At 40.5% G+C, this 22,389-nt stretch overlaps 1 protein-coding gene across 5 annotated transcripts in view; it reads right to left on the bottom strand.

The window, feature by feature from the left end:
- Positions 1-22,389, bottom strand: part of OSMR (oncostatin M receptor) — a 294,947-nt gene that overhangs the window by 155,669 nt on the left and 116,889 nt on the right. For all 5 annotated transcript variants that reach the window (XM_030193061.1, XM_030193063.1, XM_030193062.1 and 2 more), the window contains 2 exons: positions 15,212-15,386; positions 9,654-9,926 (listed from right to left, as the gene is read on the bottom strand). In XM_030193061.1, the coding sequence (XP_030048921.1) occupies positions 9,654-9,926; positions 15,212-15,386 (448 nt within the window). The remainder of the gene's footprint in view (positions 1-9,653; positions 9,927-15,211; positions 15,387-22,389) is intronic.

The raw sequence follows: 22,389 nt of genomic DNA, 5'->3' as shown, positions 1-22,389 counted from the left end.
AGCACTTTAGGAAAGGCAGCCCATGCAGTTAACACAAATAAAAATTTGCTAGGGCATATAAACAGCATATAAACTGATACCACCATCTCAGGAGGCATAGTGAAGCATAACACCTTAATTGCGCTGTGTTTTCTGTCAGATTATTAATACACCTTCAGAACCACCACTTTAACTGCAAGGTGTAGTCTGTGTTTATTCACTAAGTACCAGAACATACACACACACACGTCGATAAAATATTAAAAGTAAACAATGTCAAAGGTATATTAAACAACCAGTATATTAAAAGAAAACTTCTTAATATCATTAGCAGCCTGACATGTTTCGACGTGCAGTCTGCATCAAGAGTGCAATTCATAATCGCATCAAACGACACTGGTCCACAGTAAAGGGACACCTATAAAGGAAAACACACCAGAAAAAGAAATACACACAAAACAATGCACACACACGTACTCAAAACGAAACGTTAAAAAAAATTAAAATAAAGTAGAAAAATGAAATTAGAACAAAACCATCACCAATTGGCCTTAGTGGCAAAATATACCTGTCAAAGCACCCTCAATATTTTTTATCAAGGTGAGTCTATCCCACCAACTTGAAAAGAATGTAAATAATGAAAACTGTCAAACATCAATATCAAATACCAGGAACAGCAAAGTTAAAACAAGGAGGGGTAAAAAGAAATATATAGTGGCTCAAAGGACCAAATAGTGCAGGTCTCCTAAAACCCTCCAAAAGAAGGCATATTAAGAATTATGCTAACTCTCTAGCAACTAAAGCAAAAAAGCCAGAAAAACTAACAGCCTCTTATCAAGCTGTGCTAGTGGTTCCCACATGGCAATGAAAACAAAGCCCATTCAAAGTGAATGGGTTTTGTCAGCATTACCACACAGAGGATCACTAGTGCAATTTGATAAAAGAGGCCCTTATACCACAAAACCTGTCAAAAGGGCTTAAAGAACTTTTTTTAACTGCTCTGATGCAAACCAAACTTTTTTTTTTTTTGCTGAACCCCCTCAAACCACCTATACAAAACTTTAAAACTACATAAATAATGTTTTTACCACTATTATAGCCACAGCACCGGAGAATGTATTAATGTACAAAGAGGAGTGGCCTAGTGGTTAGGGTGGTGGACTTTGATCCTGGGAAACTGAGGAACTGAGTTCGATTCCCACTTCAGGCACAGGCAGCTCCTTGTGACTCTGGGCAAGTCACTTAACCCTCCATTGCCCCATGTAAGCCGCATTGAGCCTGCCACGAGTGGGAAAGCGTGGGGTACAAACGTAACAAAATTAAAAAAAAAAAAAAAATAAACCCCAAAAGGCATTGACCTGCCCCTGAGAGAGCCACTGGATTCAACATACTCCAGGTCAGCTGTATTTAACTACTAGTTTCCAGCAGTTTAAGAAATTATTAAACACACAGGGCCCCTTTTACCAAGCTGCGGCAAAAGGGGGCCAGTGCTGGCGTCAGCGGGTGTTTTGCATGCAAAGTAATGTAGCTCCTTTTCAACTATCATGCCAGACACCTTGAAACACACAGGGGGTCTTTTACTAAGGTGAGCTAGAATTTTTAGCTCACTCTAAAAATCAGCTGGTGCTAAATGCTGAGATGCCCATAGGAATATAATGGGCATCTCAGCATTAGCATGAGCTAAAAACATTAGTGCATCTTAGAAAAATATCATTTGTGGGCAAAAAATACACATTTTGTTCTTTTGGCAAGTCCTCTGTCCTCTAGTATGTGTAAAGAACAGATCCTTCTGTATACGAGTCCAAACCCTGCACCATATGCCAATGTTTCTTAAAGATGTATTTAGTAAGGCCTGATACGCAAGAAAACCACAGGCCATATACCACACCCAAGTCCTTCAACAAAGAATGTCCATTCTGCCAGCAAGTGCATTAGGCAAGTCACAGACAAGCACACCCCGCAACCTTAATAACAGTTTACAAAAAGCCCCATCCCCGGTAAATTTGGAGATGATGCGGCCATGGTTGGCAAAATACCCACATAGAAGGGACGCCCAAATAACTGAGGAGGGCTTTAGTTATGGTTTCAGGATACCTTACTATGGGTCCATACATAGGAGTCATGTCAGGAAAACACTATCGGTAAAACGTTTATATCAGGTAGCCCAGGAAAAAATTAACAGGGAAGTTAAGTTAGGTAGGATTGCAGGCCCCTTTCGATACAAGCCTTTTGATAGGTTCATAGTGACCCCATTAGCAATTATTCCCAAAAAGCAGCCCAGAAAATTCAGACTCATCCAAAATCTATCCTACCCAGAAGGAGGATCTGTGAATGATTTTCTCCCCCCTGAAGTATGTTCTGCACAATATGCTTCTTTTGACCGGGCAGTGCGGCTGCTGAGGCGAGCAGGACAAGGAGCGCTTATGGCCAAGGCAGACATTGAGTCGGCATTTAGACTGCTACCAGTGCACCCAGCCAATTTTCCCATACTGGGCTTTCAGTTTGAGGAACAATTCTACTATGATAAATGAATGCCAATGGCTGCTCGGTGTCCTGTTCTTGCTTAGAGTGTTTCAGCACATTTTTGCATTAGGTGCTAGAACGAGCTTCAGGGAGCAAGAATATTGTTCACTACCTGGATGACTTTCTATTTGTTGGTCCCGCAGGCAATATAATTCATGCCAATCCATGCTCAATCATTTCAAAGCTATAGCTGAGAGATTCGGCATCCCCCTTGCCCAGGATAAAACATGGGGTCCAGTTACGCGACTATCATTTCTGGGCACTGAACTTGATTCATTCGACATGGTGTCCAGACTTCCGCTAGATAAACTAAGTAAATTAAAAGGCCTCATATCATGGGCTTTGGGTAAGGATAGGGTTACGCTAAGAGATATGCAATCCTTAGTGGGTAACTTTAACTTTGCTCGCAGGGTTATAATTATGGGCTGAACATTCCTGCGCCGATTGTCCAGCTCTATGGCGGGGGTTCATAAGCCATCCCATCATATTCGGATTACTAGATCAATGAAGGATGACCTAAAAATGTGGGATATGTTCCTGAGCAATTTCAATGGCAGGGTGGTATGGTTGGATGCCCCCTTGACCAATATTGACCTGCAGCTATATTCAGATGTAGCTGGCGGCATTGGTTTTGACATTATAAACATGCAAACTGCACGATGTTCACGGGTGGTAGACCTGATGCGAGAGCAAAATATGTCCCTAGCACATACAGTATAATGCAATTGCTGATGCTCTTTCTCGTTCCAAGTGGGAATTGTTCCAGGAGCTGGCTCCACAAGCCGAAATGGAGGGACTGAGTGTCCCCGAATACCTATGGAGTTTCAGAGCCCCGAGGCCTGGTGATTGCTTCGACACTCAGTTGCACCAGGAACTTGGAAAGCGTATACAACAGGATTCACAAGTCAGCTCCTTCCTGGTAGAACACGGTTGGCACAGCGGCCCCATACCCGAGAATTTGATAGTTGACTATACTGTATATTCAATGAAAGAGGGCTTGTCATACACATCAGTAACCAGTCACTTATCTGCAGTATCATTTTTCATGAAAGTAGCTGGATGGGGAGATCCAAGGAGAAGTTTTCTGGTTAGGAAGTTATTAGAAGGGTGGAAGCGGCAACGGGGAGCCAAGCCCGACAGAAGATTCCCCATTACACATGGGATATTGTTGGGAATATGGCATGCATTAGTGGAAGTCTACAGTTCGCAGTTTGAGACCAGATTATTCCGGGTACCACTTTCCTTAGCATTCTTTGGGGCTCTCAGGATATGTGAATTGGTAGTTCCCTCCAAGAAATCAAGTGAAGGGTGTGGACTTCTGCACAGTCGGGTTACTTTGGAAGGAAATACCTTCCGACTCATGATTCATAGATCTAAGACTGATCAGATGGCTAAAGGGCAGGTGATCACATTAACACATGTGGACTTTCTACCAACATGCCCTGTTGCGAACACTAGGGATTATCTAGCATGGAGGTCCAATGGAAGTGAATCCTTTTTAGTACACCAGGATGGCTCCCCACTTACCCTGTTCCAATTCTCAGCAGTTTTACGTGTTTGCAGAGGGAGGGACATAACCTGAATAATTTTGGTACACATTCATTTAGGATATGGGAAAAACCCACAATTCCAGGAATAACATGTATAGAATGTTTGTAGGTTTGGGAAGCTTGCCAGGTGCCCTTGGCCTGGATTGGCCGCTGTCATGGACAGGATGCTGGGCTCGATGGACCCTTGGTCTTTTCCCAGTGTGGCATTACTTATGTACTTATAGGGGCTGCCACCTGTGCAGCAGCTGAGAGTTTCCCACCAAAATCTATCAAGAGGATAGGTAGATGGAAATCGGAAGCATATAAAGTGTACGTCAGGGATGAGTTTACTAACAACCATGGGTCTTTTTGATGATGATGACCAAACATCTATTTTATATTTCAGGGGTCGACTTTGGGAAAAAAAAGTGTGTGGATTGTCAGACACTCATTTGTCAAATGGGCTGCTCGCAGAGGCAAGACTTAATTGTGCCCACCTGGGTTTGGCTCCCAAGGGCTTTAGAGTGCATTGGATGGGAGTTGGAGGAATGAGATGGGCGCAGCTGGTCCCATTCCTCCGGCGCAGAGCATCCGATTTGGCCCCCGTGCGCCATGGTGATACATCTAGGAGGGTATTACCTGAGAGCACGGTCTTGCATTGAATTGGTGCAAACGGCCAAGTCTGACTTGTCCGTCATATCACAACTTTTTCCCCCATACCCTAATGATTTGGTCTGATATAATCCCCAGATTGTGTCACAAACAATGGAGATTATGGAGCAGACCTAGAAAAAAGCTAAACAGGCAAATTGCAACCTGGTTTATGTGAATGGGTGGCTTACAGGTGACACATACATGGGCTGAGGAACTATGCGAAGAGTTCTTTTGGAAGGATGGAGTGCACCTGTCCGATAGAGGAATGACCTGTTCAATAACGATCTGCAGAATGCACTAGAAGATGTGTTTTTGGCACAACTGGCCGTTGCTAATGGGTAGGGGCCCAGGGCAAGAAATACTACCCGGGCTGGTGGCGGGTGTACCCAAGCCTGATGGAGATAAGCTAGGCAGCTGGGACAGCTGTGCTTACGGTTGAGATCTCTTGCTATGCGGCGGGGAGCTCTGGTTACTGTTTGTGTCAGTCTTGCTAATGGTGGCGGACTGTGTTGGCATTTAAAGCTGGAAAACTTTGGTTGGCTTGGGTATACTCAATGCAAGTTTTTGTTGTATAAATAAATAAAGCTGCGGCCAAGTTGTTGCCACGTTCATAAAATGCCACGAGTCCTGTTTTTATTTATGTCATCACGAAGTCCTTGGCAGACACGAGAGGTCTCGGCTGCCTATGTTAAGACACTGAGATAACCTATTTAACTCTAAATCTACCTTTCCCAAGTTTAAAAGCAATTTCACAACAATTCCTGCTCTGGAAGTCCTCTGGAAAGAGAATAACTGTTAGTTTGGCTTCTTATGTGCCTGTGTTGTTTTGATGACTCACACTGTAAACAGTGTAACAATAGGGTCCTTTTCAACTTCCCTCTTTAATCAGTTACTGTGATTTAACTGACACATAATACTATCACAGTGTTTCTTACTTCCTAACAGGAAGACCCTTTGTAAAAGATTCTCTGTGAAGGTAACTGTCTTTTAACAGATAATGTTAAAATAGAGACACACAAGTATGACTCTACCTTGCTTTCTGATAGGTATTTCTTATTCTTTCTTTTTTTTTTTTTTTTAAGGCCAAGTTGTGCTGCAAACTAAAGTTAAAACTTTAAACGGGAGTTTCCTGTGACTATGAGCTCTGTATTCCTTTATTTGAACTGGCAGGAGATGGAGGAGGGAAGGCCCTGGAGAGGGCCTGTGAGCAATCTCCACAGCTTAAAGAATTCCAGACCCATGCAGAAGGGGGCAGTGCTGGACCCGAGTGGGAGGGATGGAACTGAGGGTGGGGGAGCAGTACTGGAGGGAGGGCTGGAAATGAAGGGGCAATGCTAGCAGGAGGGCTGGAACTGAGTGAGGGGCAGCGCTGGTGGGAGGGATGGAGCGGCAGTGTGGAGGAAAGGATGGAATTGAGTAGTAAGAGGCAGCACTGGAGGGAGGGATGGAACTAAGTGAAGGGCAGCACTGAAAGGAGGGATGGAACTGAGTGAGGGGCAGCGCTGGAAGGAGGGAAGGCTGCAGCTGAATGGGACAGAGGCAGCACTGGAGGAAGGGAAGGCAGGCTTAAGCTGAAAGGAACAGAGGCAGCGATGGAGGAGAGGAAAGAAAGGTAGGGTGAGATGCTGCATGCAAATGGTATATGGATACAGAGGGGGCAATGTCAAACATGGGAAGGAGTATATGGACACAGGTACGATGCTAGACATGGGGGAGAACAGGAACATAGAAGGGAGATGCTGAACTTGGGGGGGGGGCATAGGGACACAGGAGCGATGGCTGGACAAAGGGGGAAGGGATAGGGACATACAGTGGTGATGATGAATGTGGAGAGGTGGTTTCAGGGGATATGCTGGACAGTGAAGTATAGAGGACACAGAGAAGGGAGATGCTGAACATGGGGAAAGATTGGTACACAGACATGGAAGATAGATGCTGAGCATGGAGAAAGAAGAAATTTCAAATGGGCAGGAGACCCTGGTGAGTGAGTTGAGAAAGTAGAAGGAAACAGAAACCAGAGCCTGGGACCAACACAATTTGAAAAATAATATGACCAGACAACAAAAGGTAGAAAGAAAATGTCATTCTCTCTTTTGTGATTAGAATGTGTCAGATTTGACATGTGTATCCTGCCAGAACTGCTGTTAGACGTGGCTAGGGCCCAGGCAGAAATTTCTGAGAGGACCCCAAAACCCACTACCAGGCCATGCCATCTTCAGCTTTCAGCAGGCTTAGGGCTCTCTCTGGCCAGCAGGCAGTTGTTCTAGTTGCACTCCCCTAACACCATTCCTGGTATGTGTGATCTTTATGTTTTGCAAGGTATAGGAGGAAATGCATCTCTTTCTGTTTCTTTGGTGTGGCTTCTTGGAGTTTTGGTTTAATATATGTTTATCATTTTGGCCAACTATTATGTATTTGACATTTGTGCTCTGTGTGTGTGTGACCGAGGTATTCTGTTAGCATGAATTTTCTATGTATTTCTACTACTACTACTGATACTAATCATCACTTCTATAGGGCTACTAGATGTACGCAGTGCTGTACACATTATATGCAGGTACTTTCTCTGTTCTTAGACAGCTCACATGTAGCATTCTATAGTAATTTGGCTTGTTCAGTTTTCCCAATAGTGGAAGGGATATTTGTGAGGGGGGAGGGAAGACAGGGTTTTTGTTTTTTTAATCCTTGTTCTGTATTGGTTGTGATTTATAAACAGTTGTACAGAATATGGTTTCTTTTTATACTTTAATAAAATGTTTGAGGCTTCTGTTAATGGGATCAGACAGATCTCGCAGGGACAGGGGCAAACTTTGTCCCCAAATCATTCTCTAGTTTAAGCCTCTATAATAATTCAATTCCCCTATTGGGAAACTGAACAACCTGATGTTCTAGGTCTGACTGCAACATTTATTGTGTTGCATTATCCTAGTTAGGGTCCTTGTTGTGTTACTTCTGTAAGTTAGTGGTGTTATGGGAAAGTAGGTTCGCTCTATAGGTCCTGAGTGATTTTTGTAGGCTTTGTATTATAGATACAGTACTTCACAATATACTTGGGACTGGAAAGGATTTATGTTTTTATTGAGATTACACCAAAATCAATTTTTTTAATATGGCAAGCTCCTGGGGAAATGCCATTTTTCTATTTTGCATCCATTCTTAGAGGAGCAGCTATGAGGTTTTCTGTGGATGCAAAATATATGTTTAAATTAACAGCTTGCTATTCCAGTGTGCAGTGTTAGGGGTTCATATTTTGTATATTAAATTTCTTAGGCTACATATTTAAACTGCTACTTCAAAAGTTTTATTAATACAGCTTATAATATTTATTATAAAGCAACGTTGAAGGATATGTACCACTGTGGTAATCATTTTGCAGGATACTGTGATGTATGTTGAGATGTTGACCAGATTCAACTCTACTACGATGGCAAAGTTTAAGTTATGGGATAATGTAAATTTATTTTAAAATGTCAGTGTTTCGAAAGGGTTCCTGTTACAAAGCTGCTGTAGTGATTCCCACACAGCAAATGCGATGAAGCTCAGAGGAATTGAATGGGCTACTTGGCATTAGCCACGCCGGGAATCACTACAATGGCTTTGTAAAAGGAGCCCAAAGTTTCCATAAGTATCTATGGAGTTTATGTTTGGTGCAGGATAGACTGTTTACTTAGAAATCTGTCATCAATTGCACACTAAGGCATTATTTAAGAGTATACCAAGAACTACTCACACCTATATGCCTAGTACCCCCCCCCCCCCCCCCATATTAAGTCTGGACCCCCCCCCCCCCCAAATGTCAAGTCTGGCTATGCCACTGATTAACACACCATAATTATCTAGTACCTGCCCTCCAAACTAGGTCCAGTGCATGTGTGGTCATCCACATGGAATCTACAATCTTGTGGCTATCTGGGACCCAATTAGAGAGAATTTGGTCATCTAGAATATCCTGTTTTGTCAATCCTGTCTACCAAATAACTTGCGCCTCCCCACCACTCCCTAACCTCTTCCTGGCTTGGGGAGGGCGCAGATGAGAAACTGGGTGAAGGCTGGGGAGGGAATCTGGGAATGTGATGAGAGGGAGGCTGGGGCTGTACTGGGAAAGAGGGAGGGAAAGGGAGGAGAGGGGTATGGTTGGAGCTATACTGAGAGAAAGGGGTGGTGGGGGGGGGAGAAGTACCAGGCCCTTCAGAAAAAGAGTTTTTGGATTCAGTACACCATGTATGCCTGTTCATAAAAGGTGGTGTAGTAAATAAATATTAAACTTCCTAGACCAGAGAATGGTTTGAATTATACTTTATGGCCTAAAATGCATGCCGTGGTAAAGTGCAATCAACCACGTGATTACAATTTTTAATCTCTGGCCCGCTGGCGCCCATTGATGATTACACAAGTTTCCCTGGACCACTGTGAATTTTCTAAAATAGACTCAAGTTTAGGAGTAAGATTTTGTGCCATTTGGGAGCCATTCCTAGTGTCACTGACTCCAGTAGTTTGTAGCAGATTATTAAACGCTTAATATTTATTTATATTTATATTAGGTATGAGGGAGGGAGGGCGGGAGGGTGGTGAAGGGATGTAACATGGAAAATGTAGAGATGCCACTCACTTATGTTAACTGTTACAGATTGCTTTAATAATTGTATTGCATTGTTGGCATATCACAATAAAAATATTTAACAAAAATTTAAAAAACATTTCATGGCTGCCCACCCCTAAAATATAGGAACTGTAAATATCCTCCCTTCTGACCTACCACAGACTTTGTTTTTTTAAACATACCACTCATCCTACACATGGAGTGCTTGTGGGTTTCAACCCTGTTTATTTGCAACCATTATTATAGTTTTCTCCTTCCCACTAATATCACAGCTCTATGTGAAATGCTTATTGAATAGCTGCACAGTTAATAGGACTACTTCATTCCTAATGTAAACAATCATAGAATGATCAATGAATGGTACTCACGGCTCACAAAAAGAACAGTCCCACGGTGTTTTCTTCCAGACAAACCGCAAACAACATTTGTCCCAGATGCCCTTGAAAGTGACACATCACTCACTGTGATTTTAACACTTCTGCTACTTATATAAGACACTGGGTAAGGAGAGCCTTTATATTCAACAGACAGAACACTTTGGCTTTTGCCTGCTATGCAGCAGAAAGTGACATTAGAACCTGCTTTCACTATTTTGTCTTTGGGAAAGATGAATGGTTCTTCGCTGTCCAAGGAGTCCAGTCCTGCAAGACAGATTAGTACATAATAGTGAATGCCTGACATAAGTGAACACAACTGAAATATGTGGTCTGGTGTTTGGTATATCAAGATTTTTAAATTGGTATTAAACCATAGCATCTGGACAGTTAAAAGCTGAAACAATTTTCTTTGCTTCTATGTCAAAGTATTGTGTCCATTTCTTTTTTTAAATACAAATTACATAAGTTTTTGTGCTGTTGAAAAACATATAATTGCTAAACTGAACTGATTAAGTTTTGCATAAAAAACAGCCATATTGTGGGATCATTAGCATAAAAAGTAGAGAAAAATCTATCACCCAGGGCAGAAATAGCATCAAAACTTCTAACACAGAGACAATGGCATACTTAATCCTTCTTTCTTATCTGTGTAAATCTTACATGTTTAGCAAGGCACTCTTCAAAGTCTCTAGCTATAAGTCTGCTCTTTTATTAATCAATACAGATGTTTTCATTCAGAGCTTACTGTGCTACTCAAGAAACCTTTTACAAAAGGCCCCAGGGAAGTAGGCTATTCACCATTTTAAAACAACACAGAATTTTCATAAAATCTGAGGTTCCACTTGAATAGACTGGTAACACAGTTTACCAGTTAATGCCCAGAAACATGACCCTCTAGTATTCTGTTAGGACAGACAGCGTGGTAAAGAGAGTACATTATTAAAACGTAAACCTTGACCATGGGGGTGCATCCAAGATGGCGGACGCCTAGTGCAGCACTTCACTACACTTCTGTTTTGCATTGGAAAAGTTCCTCTGACTGCCCCAATGGGTAAAAAGTGAAAAGGATCACAGTGGCATTTTACAGAGCCTTCAACAATGGCAATTACCAGCCCTAAGGACAATTTTGTTTGGCAGGCCAAGATGGTGGCACAGTAAGCTCCAGGCAGCTTGCTAAGGGTGGCAACAGTGGAAGAAGGCTTGGCATCCCCCACAGAGCTGAAGTTTCTCTCTCACTAGATTTCCAGATGGTCCCACCGATGCCATGAGGCGATTTGCCTCTAGAGCCAGGGAGTAGTGGCTCTATTGAGATGCCTCATGTGGGCTGTCATAGCCTTGAAGGATGATATCTCATTGACAGAAGATTTGCAGGCTCAGGGTGCTGGAGTGCAGGATGGAGGAGTGAAAGAGCACGGAAGTTAAAGAGACTCTTCAAAGAGTAGTTCCTTCTTCTTCTCTGGTGAGACCTAAGATTTTTGTTTTTCTCTGAAGACTTTATGGGAAGGTATCCTTCATTTGAAACAGTCTTTGCTCGGTCAACTGGCCCCTTTTTTCAGAAAATGGAGATAATGGACTAGCAATTAGGCACTATACATGCTGATATTGGAGGCTTAAAAAAGCGTCTTTCATGTGTTGAGAAAGTGTGAACAGTCCAACAAAGAAAAAGCTGTAATCAAAGATATTACTATGATAACATAGGAAGCTTTGGATAAAGTCAACAGACAAAAGAATTTGAGATTTATTAAATTTTCTATGCTTGCCAGCAGTGTCAGCTACTAATATGTACAAAACGTTTGTAACAACTGTGTTGAAAGTGCACCTGTGACCAGGACGTAGTATCTCCCTCAGACGAAGAAAAAGGAAGGAGCCATTTACATTCTTAGAAATAGATAATTTGGACTTGACGGACTTTCTTCAACATGCAGATTCAGACCCTGTGGCTTCCACATTATTTTGAACCTGTGTGCTTGACCCTGATAGAGACTAGCTCCTTAAAATGTTGGGGTTTTTTTTTGTGCCAAAGATACTACCTTTCTTATTGCAAAGGTTCAACTCTTCCCAGATGTGTCCATGGAAACATAGAAAAGAAGGCATCAGTTCCTGATTTTTCTACTGTTTTAAAGTTAGGAGCATTGTTGTTTTTGAATTTTTTTTCGTGATATCATTTTCAATGTTTAATTAATTTAATACATTTGTATCCCGCACTTTCCCACTAAAAGCAGGTTCAATGCGGCTTACATAGTATTAGGTTATACAGAATTTTGTTAGATATGGTAAGCAATTAAATATAGCAAACACCCACAGAAGGTGAGCTCTCCACAGGAAAAACAACGAAAGGCAAAACACACAGTGGATCCAAAAAAGTCCTCTCACAATGAGTGTCTTCCTGAACAAGGTCTTTATTAACAGTAGCAGAATTGACCCGACACGTGACGTGTTTCGGCCGTGAGGCCTGCGTCAGGGGTCTATAAAATAATATAGTATACAAAAACATGCATCAAAATACAAATATAATTAAAAACATAAATAGAAATAAAAACATGAACATCCATATAAACTTTCTTATACAGATTTAAACCATTAAAACACCAGAATGAAAGATGCGAAATATATATGATAAAAATACATAATAAAAATATGAATATATAACTTTAAATCAATAAAGATTTTAAATTATATAAAGATATAAAATTATACCACATAGAGATAATGAGGACAGGGAATGTAATAAAATACACAACAAAATATAGTATAAATATAGAGAACATACCTAATATTATCTGTAGAAAAAATACCTTGTAGATCAGATGAAAAAAATAGCACTAAAGCTGCTAACAACGATATCTATAATAAATATGTAAAACGATAGAATAAATCAATACATACTCTCCATATATTCGTATATAACAGAATGAAATTGAACTAAAAGAAAAGTAGAACACAGAAATATGAACAGGGATCCCAAAAAAATATATAGGGTAATGGAGAATAATGAAGAAGACCACATGGGTATGAGAATAAAAATGAAAACAAAAATGGAAAAAACTTGGAAAAAAGAAGAATAAGGCACGGCTGCCAAATGGATCAGCCAATGCCCAAAGAATATGTGAATATCTCAAGAAAAAATCATGAATAATAAAACCGAAAATGATAAAACAAAGGAGAAACTTCAGAAAAAATACCTGATATTACTGCAAAAATTGCACTTGAAGTAATAATAAAATATAAGGAGGACAAACATAATCATAATAAAAATGAAAAAGCAAGATGACAATGGAAAAATCTATAGCATATATAAACAGGAACACCTTAAACTACGGAGAAAACCAAAACATGACATAGGGGAAACCGCCTATGTGGCAGATGCATATACCCTTGCAAAAGTACGGTCGAAAAATGACCCACATAACATACTGGCAGAGGAGCTAGTGCATATGAGAACACATGAAGGACATATTAAACGATACTATCAACACAAAAGATGTGAAATAAGAGTCAAAAAATATATGTTGACATCTAAAAATATAGCGCTGTGCCCAAAGGAATGATGACGTAACTCCCCTCGGTGTTCTCATATGCACTAGCTCCTCTGCCAGTATGTTATGTGGGTCATTTTTCGACCGTACTTTTGCAAGGGTATATGCATCTGCCACATAGGCGGTTTCCCCTATGTCATGTTTTGGTTTTCTCCGTAGTTTAAGGTGTTCCTGTTTATATATGCTATAGATTTTTCCATTGTCATCTTGCTTTTTCATTTTTATTATGATTATGTTTGTCCTCCTTATATTTTATTATTACTTCAAGTGCAATTTTTGCAGTAATATCAGGTATTTTTTCTGAAGTTTCTCCTTTGTTTTATCATTTTCGGTTTTATTATTCATGATTTTTTCTTGAGATATTCACATATTCTTTGGGCATTGGCTGATCCATTTGGCAGCCGTGCCTTATTCTTCTTTTTTCCAAGTTTTTTCCATTTTTGTTTTCATTTTTATTCTCATACCCATGTGGTCTTCTTCATTATTCTCCATTACCCTATATATTTTTTTGGGATCCCTGTTCATATTTCTGTGTTCTACTTTTCTTTTAGTTCAATTTCATTCTGTTATATACGAATATATGGAGAGTATGTATTGATTTATTCTATCGTTTTACATATTTATTATAGATATCGTTGTTAGCAGCTTTAGTGCTATTTTTTTCATCTGATCTACAAGGTATTTTTTCTACAGATAATATTAGGTATGTTCTCTATATTTATACTATATTTTGTTGTGTATTTTATTACATTCCCTGTCCTCATTATCTCTATGTGGTATAATTTTATATCTTTATAATAATTTTATATCTTTATATAATTTAAATTCTTTATTGATTTAAAGTTATATATTCATATTTTTATTATGTATTTTTATCATATATATTTCGCATCTTTCATTCTGGTGTTTTAATGGTTTAAATCTGTATAAGAAAGTTTATATGGATGTTCATGTTTTTATTTCTATTTATGTTTTTAATTATATTTGTATTTTGATGCATGTTTTTGTATACTATATTATTTTATAGACCCCTGACGCAGGCCTCACGGCCGAAACACGTCACGTGTCGGGTCAATTCTGCTACTGTTAATAAAGACCTTGTTCAGGAAGACACTCATTGTGAGAGGACTTTTTTGGATCCACTGTGTGTTTTGCCTTAAGCAATTAAATATAACATAGGAATAGCATGGATGGATTAAATATCAGGGGACTCACTATATATTTTATGAACCTCAACATTTAACTACTTCCATGACTTTTAAATTCTCTCGAGTCCCAATTAGGTGTAGTTCCTGTTGGATTTTCTGCAACTAGTTCCTCTGTGGGTATGGGTGAAAGTAACCGGAACATAGGATACTTTTGCTGTCACTACTAGGATTTAGTCTTATCGCTATGTATCCTAATGCTTATTTCCTTTGTACTATGGAATGGATCCTCCTCCTTTTTTGTGGACTAATGTATTGGAAGAACTGTATTTAGTTTGATGTGAATTTCTTATTGTTTATGAATGAATATTGTTAATTCTGTTCTCTTTAACAAGTGTTATACTTGTGTAATTATCTATAAAATGTAACAAACATAAAAGTTATAAAATGCATGTCTTGACCATTCTGAATTCAATGGGGATATCCTGAAAACCCCGACTGGCTGGGTGTACCTCAAGGACTGGGTTGACAACCTCTATATAAGATAGTCAACAATATAAAGCAGCTACTTGGATAACTATGTAAATATGGATGTCCTCTTTTGAGATACACAGCTATCCAGATAGTGGCTCAAACAATATTGCCACTATCCATATAACTAGTGTTGGTCATCACAGAATCTATTCAATGCCACTGCTTCTGCAGATAGCTGCACTGAATATAAATGAACAATTTAAACATTGCAACTGGCAGGTAAAACAAATGTCGATCACGGCATTTCAATATTGATCTGTTTGTTTTCAACTAGTATTTCTATAATACTGATGAAAATAGGACACTTTAAAGAACATATTAAAGTATTACTAACCTAAAAGAGTCTTCCAAGAGGTCCAGTCACTCCAGACTTCATTAGTAGGAAACCTGGGATCATCTACTGCACTCCTGATTCTGACTGAGTGGGATGTGCACTGCAGGGGTAGATGTGAATGCCAATTCCATCTCAGACCTTTATCTGACTTTGAAAGCATTCTGCTGTAGTTACCCTACAAAATATCATCATAGTAATTTCAACAGAGAACTCAGTATGTTCCTTGAATGCTAAAAAAAATAGGACGTGCACTGTGCAGTAGATATTTTTGAGTGAAGAGACAGATTTACCAACATTAGCAAAGTGAAACAAACAGGAGGAGTACCTCTACGGGAAAGCAGGCAATACCAAAGTGGAGTAGAGGCTGACCAAAATGACGAACCAACACAGGAGATGTAGCTTCAAAAATCCTTTAATAAAAAGCACCAGGTAAGGGACCTGACATGTGCTGTGTTTTGGCAGAGTGACCTGCCTGCTTCAGGGGTCACAACAATTGTCTCTTAGGTACTGCTGAATACAGCATTGTTAGATGAATTAAAGTATCTTTGAGACGAGAGGTGTACAAGTGGTTACATCTCCTGTGTTGGTTTGCCATTTTGGTCAACCTCTACTTCTCTTTGCTTTTACCAACATTAGGACATTGTGCATCATTGTTCATGTTGTATGTCACACACAAATACCCCTCAGTATTGAATCTTATTCTATGGAGAAAAATCAGCTTAAAAAAAAATCCATGAGGGTGAATCAAGTCTTAATTTGGCGTATTCTACCCCCCCCCCCCCCAAAAAAAAAAAAAAAAAATATTTAAACACCATAGTCAGCACTGGTTTTCAAATGCGGCCTATAACATTTTAATCTATACCCAAATATTCAGCACCAGCTAATACCCAAATATCAGCACTGATTATATGAGCGTGGTCAGGGGAAACCACAATAATGGTGCAAATAAATAGCAATGTCCCAGTATAGCTGGGGGGTGGGGGCGGGATTTGATATACTGCCTTTCTGTGGTTACGATCAAAGTGGTTCACATACTATATACAGGTACTTGTTTTGTACCTGGGGCAAAGGAGGGTTAAGTGACTTGCCCAGAGTCACAAGGAGCTACAGTGGGAATTGAACCCAGTTCCCCAGGTTCAATCAACTTACAGAAAAACTTTTTAATTTGGTCAATTATTTGAGTAATCCATCACGCGTCTTCTCTTTAGATAAAGATTGTGCAGAACAATTGGGACTTTATTTTAAAACAGAAGTCGAGAAATCCTGACTCCTTTTAGAGGCCCAGCGTACCTTAGATAGAAATACAATTTTAGATAATATAAACATTCCGACAGATAGGTGTTTGTTTCTTTTTTTTTTCTATATCAAGATCTAATTTGTTTAAAAAGGTTGTTAAAACTTACTGTTTGTCTAATATCTGCCCTCCATTTTAATGAGTGCAACTACCCCAAATTTCAAAAGAGTTTTAGCAGACAGTTCACAATATATTAGGTGGCTTAAGATCAGAAGGAGCAGGCACCCCTGGGTGTCAAGTCTGGAGTTCTAACCACTTGGCTACTCCTCCACTTGAGTCTTTCTAGACATACGTCCTAGACACACTGTGGAAAAATCTAATGCTTTAGGCCTTAAGTATGGTTCACCCTTGGCCATCTCTGCTTCTGTCTAACTGGGCTTGTTCTGAAAATATTTGAATCCGATATTTAACAGGACATATCTGAACAGAAAAGGGTCTTATCAAGTTAAGTTGCTTACTGGGCCAGATCTGGATATCAGTGACACTGTGATTTGTGGTGAGGCAGTCCAGGGGCAGAGTCGGGGTGGACCCGGAAAGTATCTGGGTGCTGCCAATTTTTTAATGCTGGTACCCAGATAACCAGCTGGGCAAGAAGGACCACATCCTGTCAACGAACCTTTTCCGGAGACGGGAAGGCGGTAGAACTAGAGGACATGAAAAGAGATTGAAGGGGGGCAGACTCAAGAAAAATGTCAGGAAGTATTTTTTCACGGAGAGAGTGGTGGATGCTTGGAATGCCCTCCCGCGGGAGGTGGTGGAGATGAAAACGGTAACAGAATTCAAACTTGCGTGGGATAAACATAAAGGAATCCTGTTCAGAAGGAAGGGATCCTCAGGAGCTTAGCGGAGATTGGATGGCAGAGGCGGGGCTGGTGGTTGGGAGGCGGGGTTTGTGCTGGGCAGACTTATACGGTCTGTGCCCTGAAAAAGACAGATACAAATCAAGGGGCTGGTGGTTGGGATGCGGGGCTAGTGCTGGGCAGACTTATACAGTCTGTGCCCTGAAAGAGACAGATACAAATCAAGGTAAGGTATACACAAAAAGTAGCACATATGAGTTATCTTGTTGGGCAGACTGGATGGACCGTGCAGGTCTTTTTCTGCCGTCATCTACTATGTTACTATGTCTTACTTGGGGATTCAAAGAACAGGTTACTTCAGACATACATACTTCTTTTGCTAGTCTGCATTTACTTTGTATATAAAATAGTCTTTACTGGAAACAAGTAAAAGACAACCCGACACAGCCATGTTTCGGCCTGAAGGCCTGCCTCAGGGGTCTGTTGTATCTCTGATGTTATAGCAGAAATGCTTAACAACAAGAGTATAATCAAAGTCCTGGCTGTAAAATCCTTTTTTTTCCCTCAACACTCGCATCACTGACATTTGTCAGTTGTACAGCCACTGCAACTCAGCACTTCTGTTAAATTGTGGACATCACAAGGATTTTACAGCCAGGACTTAGCCTCTTCATGAAATCCTTGGGATTGGTTGTGCTTCAACCAAATCACAATTGAGTTCTGAAATGCAGTAAGCTGAAGATTAATGCTTTTGGTAATATTCTGCAAAAAGTGAAACATGTACTCCACCTTAGATATGAACATGCCCAGTCTAGTCTAATTTATTAATCAGCTTCCATTTTACCTTCATAAACTTTCAATTCCACAGCAGCACCTTGCTTTATTAACGTGTTCAAAGAAAGAACGTGTGGTCAAACTTAAAATTCAGTTTGTGCAGACTCAAGAACTACATACTTTCTTCAGACCTCATCAAACTTTGCAATATTCTACCATTCTCACACTGCTTATGATTCATCTCTAGCACTTTTAACTGTAAGCACACAGTTGTGATTTTTGATAATCTTTGCTTCTTAATACCAGACAAGATTGATGTAATATAGTCCCTGATTGCTGCCTTCACTGCATCTCACACTACAAAAGGATGCATACCTCTATAACGATCATAATAAAATAAACTCCTTCAATGCTACTATTAAATTCCTCAGGAAGAATGAACATCTATTAAAGGAACATTTCAGCAGAGCCATACTCGTTTCCAGATCTTCTAATTGGAAAATTAATAGTGGCATGATCAGAGACATTAATCTTTCATATTGTGCAAAAATGCACTACACTTAGTAACTCCTCAGAAAGAAAACAGAAATTTATACTGAAATAAAGACTTGCGTGCTACAGAAAGAAATAACACATCCCCTTCATCTGTTTCCCTCCATAAGCAGGTAGTGCATTTGTGCCACAACTATAACAACATACTCCCCTCTGATCTGTCCAAGGAGGTTAACATTCAATTAGAACCCCTCACTGTATGTTACTTCAGAACTTTAAAAAAACATATTAAAAATTAGGTACATATATCAGTCGACATAAACACAGAAAAATATAGGCAGATAAAGACCACATGGCCTATCCAGTCTGCCCATCCATGCCATCTATTCTTCCTATCACTCCCTTAGATTTTCGTCTCCACCACTTCCACAAATTCACCACCCTTTCCATGAAGTAGTATTTCCTCAGGTTACTTCTTCATCCTACGCCCCCTCATTCCAAAGCTTCCTTTCAATTGAAAGAGACTCGCCTCCTGTGCAAATACGTGGGTATTTAAATGTCTCTACTGTATCTCCCCTCTTTCTTTCAGACTCAGAAGCCCATCTATCAGACAAAAGAAGCTCAATCACTCTCAGACAATGGACCAGCAGATGTTCCTTTCAAAAGACAGCTATCTCAGAGACTTCAGTAACAAAAGACTACACCTTCACCTATTTTCTGACAAAGACTAAGCCCATCTAAGCTCAATCACTCTCAGGCAATGGACTAGCAGATGTCCAGGCAGGAATTCTTGTGATGTCATTCAGCATGTGACCTGTTGCCATGCTCCATCTCAAAGCCAGATGCCCAGAATTCAGCTACCCAGGAGCTTTCTAATTGGACCAAGGGCAACCACCTGACGAGAGTCTAAAAATAGCCTGGTAGATAAATGCCCAGTTCAGACACTTTAAACAAACTTGCCAGGGTTGCGGAAACGGCTGCAGGGAATTTTCTAATCGCGTGGGTTGCGGGGATTTGGGCGGGTTTTCGAGCGGCCGCGGTGCGGGATTGGGTGGGTTTTCGCGGCCGCCGATTGGCCGGTTTTCTCGCTGCCGGGGCTTCTATTGGTCCAATTTGGTCCAATAGAAGCCTTTCAGGGGCGGGGTTGACGTTAGGGGTGATGTCGGGGGCGGGGCTAGTGATGCGGGGTTAGTGATGCGGGAGGCGGGGTTATGTGATGCGGGGCGGGGTTCAGTTGCGGGCGGTTTTACGGCTGGTTTTGGGCTGGGAAAATTTTTCCCAGCTGGCAACCTTGACTTTAAAAGCAGGAGCTCTTTCTTTAGAAGGAGAGTTCTTCCTGGCTGTTCCTGATGCTCCTATCCTAGTCGCTGCTGCCCCAAAGTGATTAAATCTAAAAGCAAGCTAGAATCTCCTGGAATCCTGACTTCTCAAGCTGGACATCACATCCACCTGAAAGAAACTGCTTCAAGCTCATCAGACAGCAAATCTACAAAGAAACTTCCTGTTCCAGCAAGGATCTCCTGCATCACTCTCCAGAGCAGCCTCCATCAATGTGAGTTATCCAGCTTAATTTACAATCAAACCTGTTATTTTGTAGCACACTTCCATTGGTAAAAGATCCTCTCTAAACTGCCTCTCTATTGTAAACTTATTACCTTGACTGTACTAGAAATAAACATTTTCTTTTAAAGTTAACTATCTTGCCTTTATATTGGGAAAAGCACATGTTCTCACATGTGCAAGCTCCAAATGCTCTAAGCACATGTTACCTTTTAAAGTTACACTGATAGCACATGGTCGCTTTTTAAACTTAGTGCCATGCTTTGAGCACATGTTCCAAAACGTACAGTGCAGGTTAATGTAATTAATTTGAATTTAGTATATAAAATTCCCCTCTATTCTTACATGATTATTATTCTTAACAATTTACCTTTAATTGGAATAGAATAAGTATGTATAAGAATAGAGAATCAAATTAGAACTGGAATTACAATTGGAATATAAGAACGTTTCATTTTGTAATTCTTTGCGACCACATGCTCTGAGTAATTCCCTCTGTTAATACATATTCTATTCCTAAATATCATTTTGGAACTATAACATTTCCTGTAACAAAGAAGACCACTGACCATTTTAGTAGCCGCCCTCTGGACCAACTCCATCCTGTTTATATTTTTTATTTTTTGAACATGCAGTCTCCATAACTGTACACAACATTCTAAATGAGGTTTCACCAGAGTCTTATACAGGAGCATCATCACCTTCTTTTTCATACAGGCCATTCCTCTCCCTAAGCACCCAAGCATTCTTCTCGTTTGGCCACCCTAAGATCATCGCATCCAAGACCCACTCCTCTTTCGTGCGCAAAAATGTTTTTACCCCCTATACTACCATTCCCTCAGGTTTTTGCAGCCCAAATGTATGACCCTGTATTTTTTTAGCATTAAATCTTAACTGCCAAATTTCAGGCCATTTCTTTAGCTTCTCTAAGTCTCATGTTATCCACACCATCAGCGATGTCTACCCTATTGCAGATTTCCGTATCATCTGCAAAGAGGCAAACTTTATCAGACTGCGCTTCAGCAATATCGCTTGCAAAAATGTTTAAAAGAACCGAACCTTGCGGCATACCATTGGTGGATAAAAAGAAGGACCAGGCACCTCACAAAGAAGGCAAGGAAAACACACAAAGTGAGGAGATGCAACAGTAAAGCCTGCATCAGGGGTCATCAAGGCTCTAAAAAATACATGCATAAAAAGTAACAAGAGTAACCAGTATCATCAGTAAAATGCATAAATCAATTACGCTCCATAATTTTTAGGGCTGGCTATTTTAATTTTCATTCTTATTTTTACAATGAGCTTCACATTCTAGCAGTGCCTTTTGCTGTTTTGCACTTTTTGCTTTTAAGTTATCTTTGATCTAGTATTTATTTGACCTTCTCTCCTCTTCAGAATTAGAGTTTCCCTTCTGAATATCTATTACTGGTGGGTTTTGTCATACGTTCCAGCAATTGATTTAAGGTATGTTCAGATGATCTGTACAATTTGTGTGGAATTAATGTAACACTTAAGATAGCATATTTAGATTATGTGCTTAATCTAAATATGCTATCTTAAGTGTTATATTAAATCAACACAAATTGCTTCATCTGTCTTTGGTTTTGGTGTCATGTATCAATTATGGGCTCATTTTCGAAAGAGAAGGGTGCCCATCTTTTGAGACAAATTGGGAGATGGCATCCTTCTCCCAGGGTCGCCCAAATCGGCATAATCGAAAGCCGATTTTGTGCGCCCTCAACTGCTTTCCATCATGGGGACGACCAAAGTTCCCGGGGGCGTGTCTGAAGCATAACAAAGGCAGGACTGGGGCGTGCTTAACACATGGGCGTCCTCGGCCGATAATGGAAAAAAGAAGGGCGTCCCTGATGAACACTTGGCCGACTTTACTTGGTCCTTTTTTTTTTTTTACAACCAAGCCACAGAAATGTGCCCTAAATGACTAGATGACCACCGGAGAGAATCGGGGATGACCTCCCCCTACTCCCCCGGTGGTCAATAACCCCCCTCCCATTCTAAAAAAAAGTTAATTTTTTCCAGCCTCTATGCCAGCTTCAAATATCATACCCAGCTCCATGACAGCAGTATTGCAGGTCCCTGGAGCAGTTTTAGTGGGTACTGCAGTGCACTTCAGGCAGGCAGACCCAGGCCCATTCCCCCCCCTCCCTGTTAAACTTGTGGTGGTAAATGTGAGCCCTCCAAAACCCACCATAAACCCACTATACTCACATGTAGGTGTCCCCCTTCATCCATAAGGG

Source organism: Microcaecilia unicolor, chromosome 2 (genome assembly GCF_901765095.1).
Source record: "Microcaecilia unicolor chromosome 2, aMicUni1.1, whole genome shotgun sequence".
NCBI lineage: Eukaryota > Metazoa > Chordata > Amphibia > Gymnophiona > Siphonopidae > Microcaecilia > Microcaecilia unicolor.
This window is presented reverse-complemented; position numbering and strand designations above follow the sequence as displayed.